This window comes from Cyprinus carpio, chromosome A3 (genome assembly GCF_018340385.1).
Source record: "Cyprinus carpio isolate SPL01 chromosome A3, ASM1834038v1, whole genome shotgun sequence".
Lineage (NCBI taxonomy): Eukaryota > Metazoa > Chordata > Actinopteri > Cypriniformes > Cyprinidae > Cyprinus > Cyprinus carpio.
In genome coordinates this window covers 29,501,661-29,514,289 of record NC_056574.1, presented here as the reverse complement: position 1 = coordinate 29,514,289, position 12,629 = coordinate 29,501,661, and the positions used below count along the sequence as shown (strand labels likewise).

Below are 12,629 nucleotides of genomic sequence, written 5' to 3'. Positions count from 1 at the left end.
ACATTTAAAACTCTTCCCTATACCAGATTCCCAGGTTTCAGGGTTCCAGGGCGCTGCGTTATACTGATTTTTTTTTTTAGGCCTACTCTTTCCGTTTTAGTCAGAAAGCAACTCAAATATTTCATTATTTTCCCTCTCCTACTGCAATCCAGTATTATTTACTCCACTCCCTGTTAGTCTCCATGTCTTTTATCATGACCATCCTTTGTAGTTCTTTTCTTGTGCAATAAACAAGTAGCTACATGTTCTGCAGTCTCAGGTGTTTGGCACTGATCACTGTTGGGTGTTTCCCTATCATATGAAGTGTACTATTTAACTTCCCTAACGAAAAAGAAGTTTATTCAAGTGTGCTATTAGTATACTTCTTTTAAACTAAAAATAGGAAAGTATGCTTTTAGTTTACTTTTTATGTACTTCTCAGAAATGGGCTTTATGTACTTCTCAGAAATATACTTAAAATGACATTTAAGTATACTTGACTTATACTTACAAAAAGTCTAAATATACTTGAACTATACTTAAGTATACTTAATAAAATAAACTTGAAGTATACTACTTTTTGGTAAGGGTTATTATGTCCTATGGATAAAACTGGCTCTTCTCTTCTATTTTCCCTTTACTTTCCACTGTGTCAGCTCTTCACCCCACCCCCCAAATAGACTTATATGTCTTACTTTTAGCTCTTGATCCCAACTCTGCTGCCATTCTTTAATAATTTTTCCCCATGCAATACTCTTTCCTTCCGATCTTGAAAGGCTGTCCCTCCTTTTGCAGTGCTTGCTTAGCTTGTCTACCTTTTCATTTCCTAAAATACCAATATGCGCTGGAAGCCACATCATTTCAAAAACTTTATTTTTTATTAGCCTATATGCTTAAATTGTATATTTATTAGATTCACTCACCAAATCCACTTGTTTGTTTACTGTCTTAATCTGTCAAATCTCTAAATCCACTATGGTGAATCAAACCTTCACATTGGGGTGCTAGGCCATACTAAAGTTTTACAAAACTCCTTTCCATAAACTCCCAGGTCTTCTTCTTGGTTTATTGGCGCATTGCACCCTGTATGCATATCACCACCTACTGTGCTGTTATGCAGTCAGGATTTATTTAAGGTAATTTCTTATTTTCTTCCTTAATACCTATACATTTTCATTTGTTTATATCAAGTTTCAGAGTGGGGCAGATCAGACTTTATCGTATTTATTTTCCTTTATGTAGCCCAGTGCTCTATATATATATATATATATATATATATATATATATATATATATATATATATATATATATATGTTCTATTGTTTCTTTAACACCAAAATCCTCACATAAGCTATTATCATGTATACCAATTAAAAACAGTGATGCAGTCAGTCCTGAATGACTCAGTCTTAGCTTAGTAATGAAGCCCTCTTCCTTCCTATTCCTCCCCCACTTAGTTCTTTTAGTATCTGCTTCTTAATTTTATTCAAATATCTTCCCTTGATATCTACATTCCAGATTCCTTTCCACTCTTTTGTAATATTCTTTTTAATAACTGATTTTACTACTTCTTTACCTAAAGGTACATTCGTATTTAGCCTATTTCTTTCCTTTTTCTTCTTCTTTTTCTTGGCATTTTTAGCCAAATCATCAGCTATATCATTTCCAAGTATCCTTATATGTGCAGATACTCAGAATCCTATTAGTAATTTAACAGTTTTTAATGTTCTAGCAAAGCAAGTGCTACCTTTGTGCACTACTTTTTGTCACACAGATCATAATGTGTATTGAAACCCTCTGAAACACTTAAAACTTTATGTTAATCATTTTTATTTATTCTAATATCTTTACAAATTTGTTATTATATAAATATTGCTTTATCTTATTTACTTTATCTTATTTCATACTCAGACTGCTGTATAATGTAAGAATGCTTTTTCTGTTTTAATTTATGACACTATATAGTTTTGTTTTGGTGTCCTTTGCTCTAGAGTTTGAGTGCTGCTGGGTTTAGGTCATACTACAGAATCAGGTAGGTGGGGCAAAACTTGATACTTCCATGTTTTCATTGGTCTATTGACAGACTCTGCTCCACCCCCAGAATTACTATGTATTACTACCCAAGAATTGTGGGAGGCTGCTTACCGTAAAATATTTGTCACACTCAGCCCACTCACTCTCATAAGATGACAATCAGAAGCCACATATTTTTTTTCACTCACTCCCCTCCTTGCATCCCTCTTATCTCTACTTGCCTCTTTCTCCCAGCTCCCTCCTGCTGATTGTCCCTGCTTGCATCATTGCAAGAAAGAAAGAGAGTGAAAAAGAAGCAGAGGGAAAGGCTGCAAGGGTGTAGTATAATAATAATAATAATAATAAATAGTTGAAGAGGGAGGGAAAGAGAGTAGGAGGGAGGTGAGAGGGGAGAAAGACATGTTTTGAGTCAAGAGCAACTGGTTGCTGAGACTAAACAGCAAGAGAGAGAGAGAGAGCGAAAGGGAAGAAAGAGAGCGAGGGAAGGAGACAACGCTCCAGCTAGACACAAGATGGCTACAGTCTCTTCTGATTTAAATGCTGGTAAGTAACATTAAACTTTAACTTCAATTCATCTTACTTGTTTGTCGGACAGACATTTACTTTCAAATCCTTACACACACACAGCTGACTCACTTCCCTTCTTCATTACATGCGCTTCCTGTGTCTCAGGGGCTTCCTGAGAGTCTTGGCTGTATCTAGATCAGTTTGCCATCATACAAAGGCAGATGTCCACACAATAGTCATTCATTCTGATCCTGGATCAGAATTAGAATGAGATCATAAGGATAATGGTTAGGGTTGATGCAGCATTGCTGGAACAGGGACAGGGCATAGATGACTGAACTCCTGCAGAAAACAGAGGATCTGGTAGCAGAGAATATTTTCTGATCATAGGACTGCTTATGATTAAGGCTATGTAGTCAAGGACTACAATTTAAATGTATATACTATGAAATCATCACTGTGGTATATAAACCTGATCATTACAGGTTACAGGGATGCTCCAGAGTTGCTCAGAATGTCGTGAAGATGGTATCGGTGTTGTGGATGTCATCAGTAAGAATTGAACCACAAGTTCAATCACTCACCATATCATTTCTGTTTTATCTCTGTTTCTCGAAAGCAGAGGACTCTTCTCTACCTGCCCGGCGCCTCCTGTTGCTGGGGTTCCAGGGCTCCGGTAAGACCTCAACTCTGAATACTATCTTGAGCCAGAAAAAAAACAATTCCCAAACAGACCAACAACACTGGGTAAACATACTCACCTGGCGGCTACTAATCATTGACACACCTGGATGGAAGCTGGAAACTGAAGGAACGACTGACGAGTCAGACTCAAAGAATCAGCAGTCCATCACTGATCGATGTTCTCCTGGTCCTCATGCCCTGCTGATGGTGGTTCCTATTGGAGTTCCGTTCACTGAACACCACTGGCAAGGTCTTTGGGCCCGAGTTCAGGCACTGGGAGCAGGGATATGGAGGCACACAATAGTTTTGTTCACCTGTGAGGACCAGTTGCCACAGGACATGGGTGTGGAGGAATTTATTGTGGATGGCGGGGCAGCGCTGCAGAGGCTTGTGGAGAGGTGTGGCTGTAGGTACCATGCCTTGGATAACACCTGCTCAGACAAAAGTGCTCCGGTTGCAGAGCTTTTGCAGAAAGTGGAGGAGATGGTGCAGGAGAATCAAGGCTGGTTTTTTGAAATGGCGCGGCCAAACCTTGGATTTGGGGATGAAGACACTGAAAATGAAAGAGAAGAAGATAGAGGTACAGAAGTGGAAGGGACAGCAGCAATGTTTAGCTCTTCACCAAGAGGTGAGTTCCTGTGTATTTCATTCTCTTTTACCTTTGGTTTGGTGGAACTATTCCAGAATGTCTGCTTAGGTCATGTAAAGTGCATTTTGATCATGTTAAGTTCGTTTTCACAATTTCCCACTTTCTCCATTTTAACAGAGTTGCGAGTGCTGTTAGTAGGCTGGAGTGGAGCAGGTAAGAGCTCTGCAGGAAATCTTCTGTTGGGCTGTCGTGTGTTTGAAACAGGACGCCCCACTGAGGTGTCTGTCTGTCATCAAGCATTGGTTGCTGGTCAGTGCCTCACGGTTGTCGACACACCAGGCTGGGATTGGTTCTCCGTCCAGCGCACACCGAGCAGCATACGAAAACAAATCAAACTAGGGGCAGGGCTTCTACATCCTGGCCCACATGTACTCTTACTGGTCATCCCCGTGGTCTCCACCCTCACTCCCAAAAAGAGACAGGCCCTTAAGGGCCACTTGGAAATGTTTGGCAAGGAGGCTTGTCAGCACACACTGGTGCTGTTTTCATGTGGAGATCGGCTGTATGGGACATCAATTGAGGATCACATCCAGCGGGACAGAGGCGAGCTGCTGAAACTGATGCAGCATTGCTGGAACTATTACCATGTCCTGGACTGTACCAAAGCCAGCCAGGACAGGTCACAGGTGACTGAACTCTTGCGGAAAATAGAGGAGATGGTAGCAGAGAATGGAGAGAAACCTTTCTTACCAGTCAAATGTAAGTGTTTTAGATTCCACAATATTATAAAAACGGCTTTCACATTCGGTTACATATTAACTTGTTATGTGAATATTATTCATATAAACCTAATCATTGCATCCTTGTTCTACAGTGAACACAGAATTAGACAAGGAGAAAATGAGTGGAAGATGCATTCTGCAGTGAAGAATAAGGTGACATAACGTGAATCTTAGAGGAATGTAAAAAAATTGTTTATTACACATAAGGCAGTGTTGTGCGGTGGTGTTGTAAACACACACACACACACACACACACACACACACACACACACACACACACACACACACACACACACACACACACACACACACACACACACACACAAATATATATCCCTGTTACACTTAATGTTGTCACATTTTCCTGGTTAAATAAACTTCAGAACAAATGTAATTCTATTTTGTATTTTATTTATATTATTTTTTTATTTTATTTAATATTTTAATACTAATTATACATTTCATAGTGTTTTAACACACATTTATATTTATTGCAAAATAATAACTAAAGGCAGTAACAATTTACAATAATATTTAATTAGTTAACATTAGTTAACTACTTTAGTTAACATGAACTAAGAATAAACAATAGCCTACTTCTACAGCATTTATTAAATCTTAGTTTATATTAATTTCAGCATTTACTAATGCACTATTAAAATCAAAAGTTGTGTTTGTTAACATTAGTTTATGCACTGTGAACTAACAATGAACAACAGTATTTGTATTAACTAATGTAAACAAAGATTAATAAATACTGTAATAAATCTTGTTCATGTTTGTTAACACATTAAATGGCACCTTTTTGTAAAATGTTACCAATATTTTTTAATTGTGAACCATAGGCGTGGGAAAAATGTATATTATTATATACTGTATATTTATACTGGAATATTTGGGTTTGGGCTATGAAAAGTGATTTGATTATGTTTGAGTTTTGAGTTATTCAAATCAAATCAAGATGTGTATTAACCAATCAGATTTGTTGTTGGCGATTACATCACGTAACTTTAAGGTTAACTTGAGGGAAAGGGACGTAATTTCAGTTAGGCACACAAAGCACAGTTTGAAAGCAGTGGCGACTTGTCGGGGGAGGCAGGGGAGGCACAGCTTCCCCAAAATTTTGAGGTGAAAATGAGGACGATTTAATGTTAATAAAATTCACAATTCGTTTCAGTTCATGTCTCAGATATGTATTTTTTGTTTGTAATTTCACAGTTGTAACACCATAACATGAAAGCGCCACTTTTCTATCACAAATGTGCCAAATCTGCTGATGTATTACAGTTGCTAAGTGTTAGAGAAGCGGTGGGGGAGGCCGGGGGTGAGCTGAGCTCTCGTGCCTCCGTTAGTAAAAAAAAAAAAACCGTACCATTCACCATCGAGTGTTCACTGTCAGCGCTGAGGAGTGTTGAGAAAAGAAACCTCGCAGGGAGGCTAGCCTTCCTTCTGGTATATCAACCAATAATCAACGAGTAGTGATGGGAAGTTCAGATCATTTTACGGAACATTGTTGAAAGAGCCTTCAGTATGCTGAATACAAGCTGGCACTCCATCTTCTTCTTCAAGGCCCTAGAAATGAGACCTGCCTTTGTGCCAGATGTTGTTGCTTGCTGTGCGGTGCTCCACAACCTTTGTCTTCTGAATTGGGGAATTGTTTATCCAGAATGCGGGACAATCTGGCCGCAGGTGTGTCCGCACCAGACAACTGTATGCAGGTTCTTCAAGAGTATGATTACCTGTAGGACAATTTAACAGGTTAAGACTCTGCAAATCAGTTCATGTTCTTATATTGCTATTGTTTAAGTTTGTGTAAGTTAAGTTAATATGTAAATAGTTAGGTACTGTATGTGTGAGCACAGCCCACAGGGTGTTGATGCATAAAGTGCAACAGCGGTAGTTAGAGGTGCACTGCATCTGTGTGCATCCCTTTTGTTTACAGCTCACTGCCACTAGAAGCCCTTGTGATGAAAAAGGAAGCAGCATTTTCAGGGCTTATGCAGGCTTTATGAAGGTAATTTTAAGACTTTTAAGTAGTGCTGTCAAATCAAGATATATATATATATATTAGTTAGTTAGTTATTTAAGAAATATATATTTATATAAACCAGTGGTTCCCAATCCTGGTCCTGGAGAACCCCCAACACTGCACGTTTTTGGTGTCTCTCTTATCTGACACACACATCTGAGGTCTTGGAGCAGGGGTGTCAAACTCAATTCCTGGCGGGTCGGTGTCCTGCATAGTTTAGATTCAACCCTAATTAAACACACCTGATCCAACTAATGAAGTCTTTCAGGCTTATTTAAAAGCTACATGGTACGTGTGTTGAAGCAGGGTTGGAAAAAAACTCTGCAGGGCTCCGGCCCTCCAGGAACTGAGTTTGACACCCCTGTCTTGGAGTCTTCACTAATGAGCTGATGAGATGAATCAGGTGTGTGTGAATAGGGAGACATCTAAAATGTGCAGTGTTGGGGGTTCTCCAGGACCAGGATTGGGAACCATATACTATAAATCACTTATAAATATGAATAAATACATGTGTTGTCAGTGTTGTGGACTTGTGTTTCCTTGTTTTACCCCGTCTTAGTTCCGGTTTTCCTTTTTTTTTTTTTTTTTTTTTTCTGTTCCTGTCCTCATTATGTTTATTTGGTTCCAGCTGTGTTTTCCCTCATGTCATCATGTTCACTATTTCCAGGTGTTCCCTCATTAGTTTCCTTGTCTACTGAAGCCCTGTGTTTGCGTCGGCTGTTATGTCATCCCAGAGTTCCTGTGTTTGTAAACCTTTGCTTGTTGGATTATAATCTAAATCAAAGAATTCTCCTCGTTCCTTGAGTGAATTGTAAACGAGACTTTATACATATAAATATAAACAGTACCCACACATAACTGGGAATTCGTATCAAAGTTATTTGAAATTCTAGCAACATATCACAAATGTCACTTGGGGATTATATCAATTTGATTTTAATTTTACAAATGTATTACCTTATCTCTGGGGTAAATATTGGATTTCCACTTTTTTTCCACTAATTTTTGCTACACAAATTTAAGGTCCTGTCCCCGAGGACTTTCCTTACAAAAATAATGACTTTATTCAACAGTTTGTCTCTTCTGTGTCTCTTCGCATCACCATAGCGTCATTTTGGAAAATATCCGCTGAATGCAAACTGCATTAGTTATTGTGTCAGCTGGACACAAGGATACATTGTATTTACACTGCTTGCATTCAGCGAATATTCTCCAAAATGACGCTATGGTGATGCGGAGGGACCAGAGGAGACAAATTGTTGAATAAAGTCATTATTTTTGTTTTTTAAACTTACAAAAAGTATTCTCGACGCTTCATTATGTTTCAGTTGAATCACTGATGGCAGATGGACTATTCTGACAATGTCTTTTATACTTTTCTGGACCTTGAAACTGTTTGGCAGTCTATGGGACAGCCACAAGCCTCCCGGTTTTCATCCAAAATATCTTAAATTGTGTTCTGAAGACAAATGAAGCTTTTACGGGCTTGGAACGACATGGGAGTAAGTGATTAATGACAAAATTATTATTTTGGGGTGGAGTATCCCTTTAAGTTGGTTTGCTAACCACCAATAAAATTAAAAGAAGAAGAAGAATACTATAAATGTGGACATACTACTCACCTCACATACTGTTTTCCGCATGCTATATAGTAGGGAAGTATGTGATTTTGGACGCAGCTATTGACTTCCCCCATTCATTCTCAATTACAACCCAGAACAGTCACGGCAAGGGGTCTCTCTTGTAAGCCATTGGACTGAAGGCAAGCCTTTGTAACTTTAGCTGCGGGTGTCACTGTTGGACAGTTTTACTTTATAAAAACCAGTGACTTTTATACTTTGAATGCAATATTTAGTAATATTTGCGATTTATGTTCGTAATATTGATTATTTTGTCAACCAATTTTTTGAGGAGGCACTGCCTCCCTTGCCTCCTCAGAGGGAACGCCCCTGCCATAAGGCCACTCACACTGTTTTTTCAAAGTCATATTGACAGAATGTTAACTGAATTTGAACTGGACATTCCACTGCTTTTTAACTTTTTAGCAGCATACATACAGAGGTACAAACTAGTTTCTTTTTGTTGTGAATTTGATGTGATTGGTATATAATGAGGACGTTACTTACGACTATGATATAAACATTTTATTCTACCTAAAGTTTTATTTAAAAATGGCATGGTTGTTACTATTGCATAATATTTATCATGTCCGCAAATTTTTGGCACATGATAATATACAATGAATTCCCAAGTGCTTAGGCAAACATTTTAGCCTCAAAAGTGATGTTCAACTCCTTTAACCGAAGACACTCAGATGACTGAGGAATCTAGTTCTTGCATGCTTTTCACTTCATATTTTCATATCAATAAAGAATAATTTTACAGTTAAATTGCAATACTGAGTGGTGCTTTTTATGTCAAATACAACTATAAGTTTGACATTTCTAAATATGTGAAAACCTTCGAAATGAAAATAAATTCTTATAACCAAAAAGCATGAACACTGATTTATTATATTAGTATAGTGGAAATTGCCTTGGACTAAATATATTTACTACCCACATTATTCTACATCCCCAAAAAATCTGTATCACATGACCTACCTATAGAGATGGTGAACAACTGTCTACAAGTTTTATAAATTACTATAGCTATTATCTGCTCCGGTTTCATCATGGAAGGACACATGAAACGCATACAAATGTCTTCTTAAATGTTTATTACACAAATAACTTTCAAGATAGTAAGTAGTGAAATGCCCATAGAAGTTCCATACACAATCTAATAAGTGTACACCATACTATTTCTATGAATAAAGACATTAGGAAAGTTTAAATTCTGAGTATTTACACAGCACAATTTCAATTAAGAAGTGTCAAGACAGACAAAATCAACAATACACAATGCACTGCTATATTTAATACCGTGCATACAGTAAAGATACACAAAATTTAAAAAAAAAAAAAAAATACACTTGTAAAAGTATATCAGGCTTTACTGATAGCTGTCATGCTAAAAGGAAACTCTAAGACACTGGGGAAGAATCAAAACATTTATTTAACCCTTCAAGAAATACTTTTAGGACCAACATCCCTATTATTCTGCACTTCAGGCTATGCTGAAACAGTCCATTTCTCTCAGCTCTAAGCCTCTACATCCATTTCTTTCTATGACCTCACATTCCTACTCTCTCTTGCCCTCCTGACTTCATCCATTAGCTCTTTCAGATAATGAATCTCTTTAGCGAGTGATTCTGCTTTCTCCGCCAGCTCTTGATTCCTCTCCTCCAGAGCTGCACACTCTGACTGGAGGGATTCCTGCTCTGCGCGCTTCTTCTGTCGGTAGCGGGTCGCCGCAGTCTTGTTCTGCTCCATTTTCTTCAGCTTTTTCTTCTCGACCACAACCTTTGGGCCACTGGTTGACTTCACTCTACCTGTAAGGGCAGGCGACTCTGACTGCTGATTTTGGGTGGGCTTAGAATCAGGTGTAGGGTATGGCTTCACCCTGTAAGACCGAGACTGGGGAGAGGCAGGGGTTTGTTGGTCGGGAGAGGCTGGACTTGGGGAATTATCCACAACCACCTTACCTGGATGGGTCGCCATCACATTAGCCGCCTCTTTGGGAGCAAGGACAAGAACTATGCGGGTTGGGGAGAGGGACAGGACAATTTTGGGCACCCGCATCTCAACAGGGGTGGGACTCTGAACTTCAGCTATGTCCACCTCACAACCAAGCTCAAGGGTGTCAGTAGGGGACTCGGGTGGAAGGATGGAAGGTGATGGGACTGGGGAGGCCGGTTCACACTTTATATCGAGCTCGGCCTGGGGCTCAGGGACTACAGAGGAGGAATCTGACGCATCGCAGGGTGTTGAGGGAACGAATGGAGTAGAAACTGGAGTATTCAAAGTGAATGAAAGGCTGGAAAGTTGCTCAATTTCAGGGACAGTTGCTGGGGGAGAGGGTGAAGGGGTATGGTCAGAAGCTACAGGCTGGGACTCCAGGTCTATCTGTGACTCCAGAGAAGCAATGAGTTCCTCGGGAGAACTGGGTGGATCCTCAGAATCACAGGAGCCAATCAAAGACTCCAGATCAAACTCACTCAGATCAATTCGCTCTGTCATCCAATCCATTTGACTGAATGAATGATCTGAAAAAAGAACAAACATTAAACAACTGAATGCTTAAACTAGAGAACCGCAGGTGTATTCTGAATACATTGCTACACCTTACCATTACCACTGTCTGCGCCATCATTATCTAGGCACAGTTCATCTGAGGGGAACCACGACAGGGACATCTGATTGTGCCCAGCCTTCTCCCCCCGCTGAGGGAAGGGAGGAGTGCAGGGTGGGGAGAGAGAGGGAAGTGGAGAGGAAGAGAAAGATGAAAGGGGCGATTCAGCGCCTCCGAGAGGAAGAACCTCCTCATCTTTATCTAGGAAGGACCCAAGAGGGTCAGCCATCGGTGATGATGAGTCCCAAAAAAGGACTTCCATATCGTCCGGGCCAAACCGTGAGCTCTTCAAAGACATGATTGTCTATTTCAAGTGGAATCAGAGAGTCTTCTACTGAGAATTCGAATAGTTTCGTGCTGTCAGGTACAGCAAAGGTCAGAGTTGCCACAAGGGACCTGCAAAAAAAGATGAAAAGTAGTTAATCGCTTATATAACAATAAAAGCCAATTTAAATAATAATAGTAAACCAATCAAATATGAAAGCTAAAAAAATTAATTCTCATTAGTTATGATGAATGACGCACAATGACATCATCTGCCCACACCCTACCCTCCAACCCTTCTATGGACATCGACCACGTGACTCTTTTATCACTTACAGTCAGCAGACTAGGTTCTATTTATAAGTGTTCAATTCCAATTTATCAGAGGCTAAAGCTCACTGGTTTTCAAAAATATTAAAATGAACCGAAAATGTCGTTTTTGGTAAAATACACTGGGATGCACTACTGTTGTAACGTTACTGAAGTCGAATAAGACACCGCCATTTCAGCGCTCGCCGCTCCCTTTTCAGGAACGTGCGCCATTTTATAGAGAAGACGCGACGACAAAGAAAGGTCAAATAAAATGTCTCAACTCGTGTTAACTCGAGTAAAACTATCAGGTTTATTAGAAATGGGTCCCCTGTAGAAAATAGAGACCTTATGGTACATTCTAAGACAGATATGACTACAAATCCATCGACTGATGTCGTCTCTGCCAGGCAGACACATGGCGCGCGCTAAGCTCGAGACGGTTGTCATGACATTACTCGCACGGAAAACATTCATCTAAATCTATTAAAATAATAAATTCCCAATATATCTGTAAGGCACACGAGAAATAGTCTAAAACATATGTGGTCATAAGGCTTATAACGTTAATGGTACACTTCCGCATCGCCGGCTGTCTAAACGACTCGACACTGTAAGACAAAAACACTTAAAAGTATACTTACGCCATTTTGCAATAAATGTAATGAGGCAGTGCACTATGTTGATGCACTGAGGAGTTTGCGCGCTGTCTACAGGCTGCAGATCACACGGCCATTTCGGCGAAGAGCTCAGTCGCTCGGATGTCAACAAAAATCAGAAGAGAGAAGAATAGATCTGCGGTCGATGACGTCGAGTTCACTTTTATATAGGGCCGCAGTGCAGCTCAGACATATCCTTCCGCCAGAGCGCATTGTTTTGTGTTATAGGGCGCAGACGACATATAGACCCATCGCTTTAGTCAAATTGTATCATGATATTAAGATATATTTTGTGATTGCTTAGGAGGAGACTGTTTGATTATGTCAAATGAAGAAAAAAGGATGATATTGGCATTGGACAAAGTATTGACTGATGCTCGACTGATATCAAATGGATATCAACATTATATTTGTCTATCAGTCGATGGATCGACAAACAAATGTGTCGTGAGCCCAAAGTCTATCAATAACATGAAAGCATGAGTCATTCCGGGGAAGGTTGTCTACATTCCCCGTATGTAGTGTTGGCTCTATCACCCTCTGCTGGACGACAATTAAAC

The 12,629-nt window shown here is 39.5% G+C and overlaps 2 protein-coding genes across 3 annotated transcripts; one reads left to right on the top strand and one right to left on the bottom strand.

The window, feature by feature from the left end:
• The first annotated feature begins 1,969 nt into the window (after window positions 1–1,969).
• Window positions 1,970–4,861, top strand: LOC122138040 (GTPase IMAP family member 8-like). Of its 2 annotated transcripts, none has more exons than XM_042728637.1 (4): window positions 1,970–2,556; window positions 3,143–3,832; window positions 3,971–4,552; window positions 4,668–4,861. In XM_042728637.1, exons 1-4 carry the CDS (start codon window positions 2,526–2,528, stop codon window positions 4,718–4,720), a joined length of 1,356 nt encoding a protein of 451 aa, XP_042584571.1. In that variant the 5' UTR covers window positions 1,970–2,525; the 3' UTR covers window positions 4,721–4,861. The 2 variants fall into 2 exon arrangements, with proteins under 2 accessions (XP_042584571.1, XP_042584563.1); XM_042728629.1 differs by having other exon boundaries at window positions 3,140–3,832.
• A 4,445-nt stretch (window positions 4,862–9,306) lies between these two features.
• Window positions 9,307–12,226, bottom strand: LOC109060203 (cyclic AMP-dependent transcription factor ATF-4-like). The gene is made up of 3 exons (XM_042728615.1): window positions 12,055–12,226; window positions 10,835–11,233; window positions 9,307–10,751 (listed from the first exon to the last, which is right to left on the bottom strand). The coding sequence occupies exons 2-3, from the start codon at window positions 11,133–11,135 to the stop codon at window positions 9,772–9,774; spliced, it is 1,281 nt and encodes a 426-aa protein (XP_042584549.1). The 5' UTR covers window positions 11,136–11,233; window positions 12,055–12,226; the 3' UTR covers window positions 9,307–9,771.
• Window positions 12,227–12,629: the final 403 nt, after the last annotated feature.

Excerpts from the sequence above, each read along its gene's own strand:
- LOC109060203 (XM_042728615.1), bottom strand. The coding sequence starts at position 11,135 with ATGTCTTTGAAGAGCTCACGGTTTGGCCCGGACGATATGGAAGTCCTT. Across the intron at positions 10,752-10,834 it reads TGGCGCAGACAGTGGTAATG|ATCATTCATTCAGTCAAATG; the intron begins GTAAGGTGTAGC and ends TTCTTTTTTCAG.
- LOC122138040 (XM_042728629.1), top strand. The coding sequence starts at position 2,526 with ATGGCTACAGTCTCTTCTGATTTAAATGCTG. Across the intron at positions 2,557-3,139 it reads CTCTTCTGATTTAAATGCTG|CAGAGGACTCTTCTCTACCT; the intron begins GTAAGTAACATT and ends GTTTCTCGAAAG. Across the intron at positions 4,553-4,667 it reads ACCTTTCTTACCAGTCAAAT|TGAACACAGAATTAGACAAG; the intron begins GTAAGTGTTTTA and ends CTTGTTCTACAG.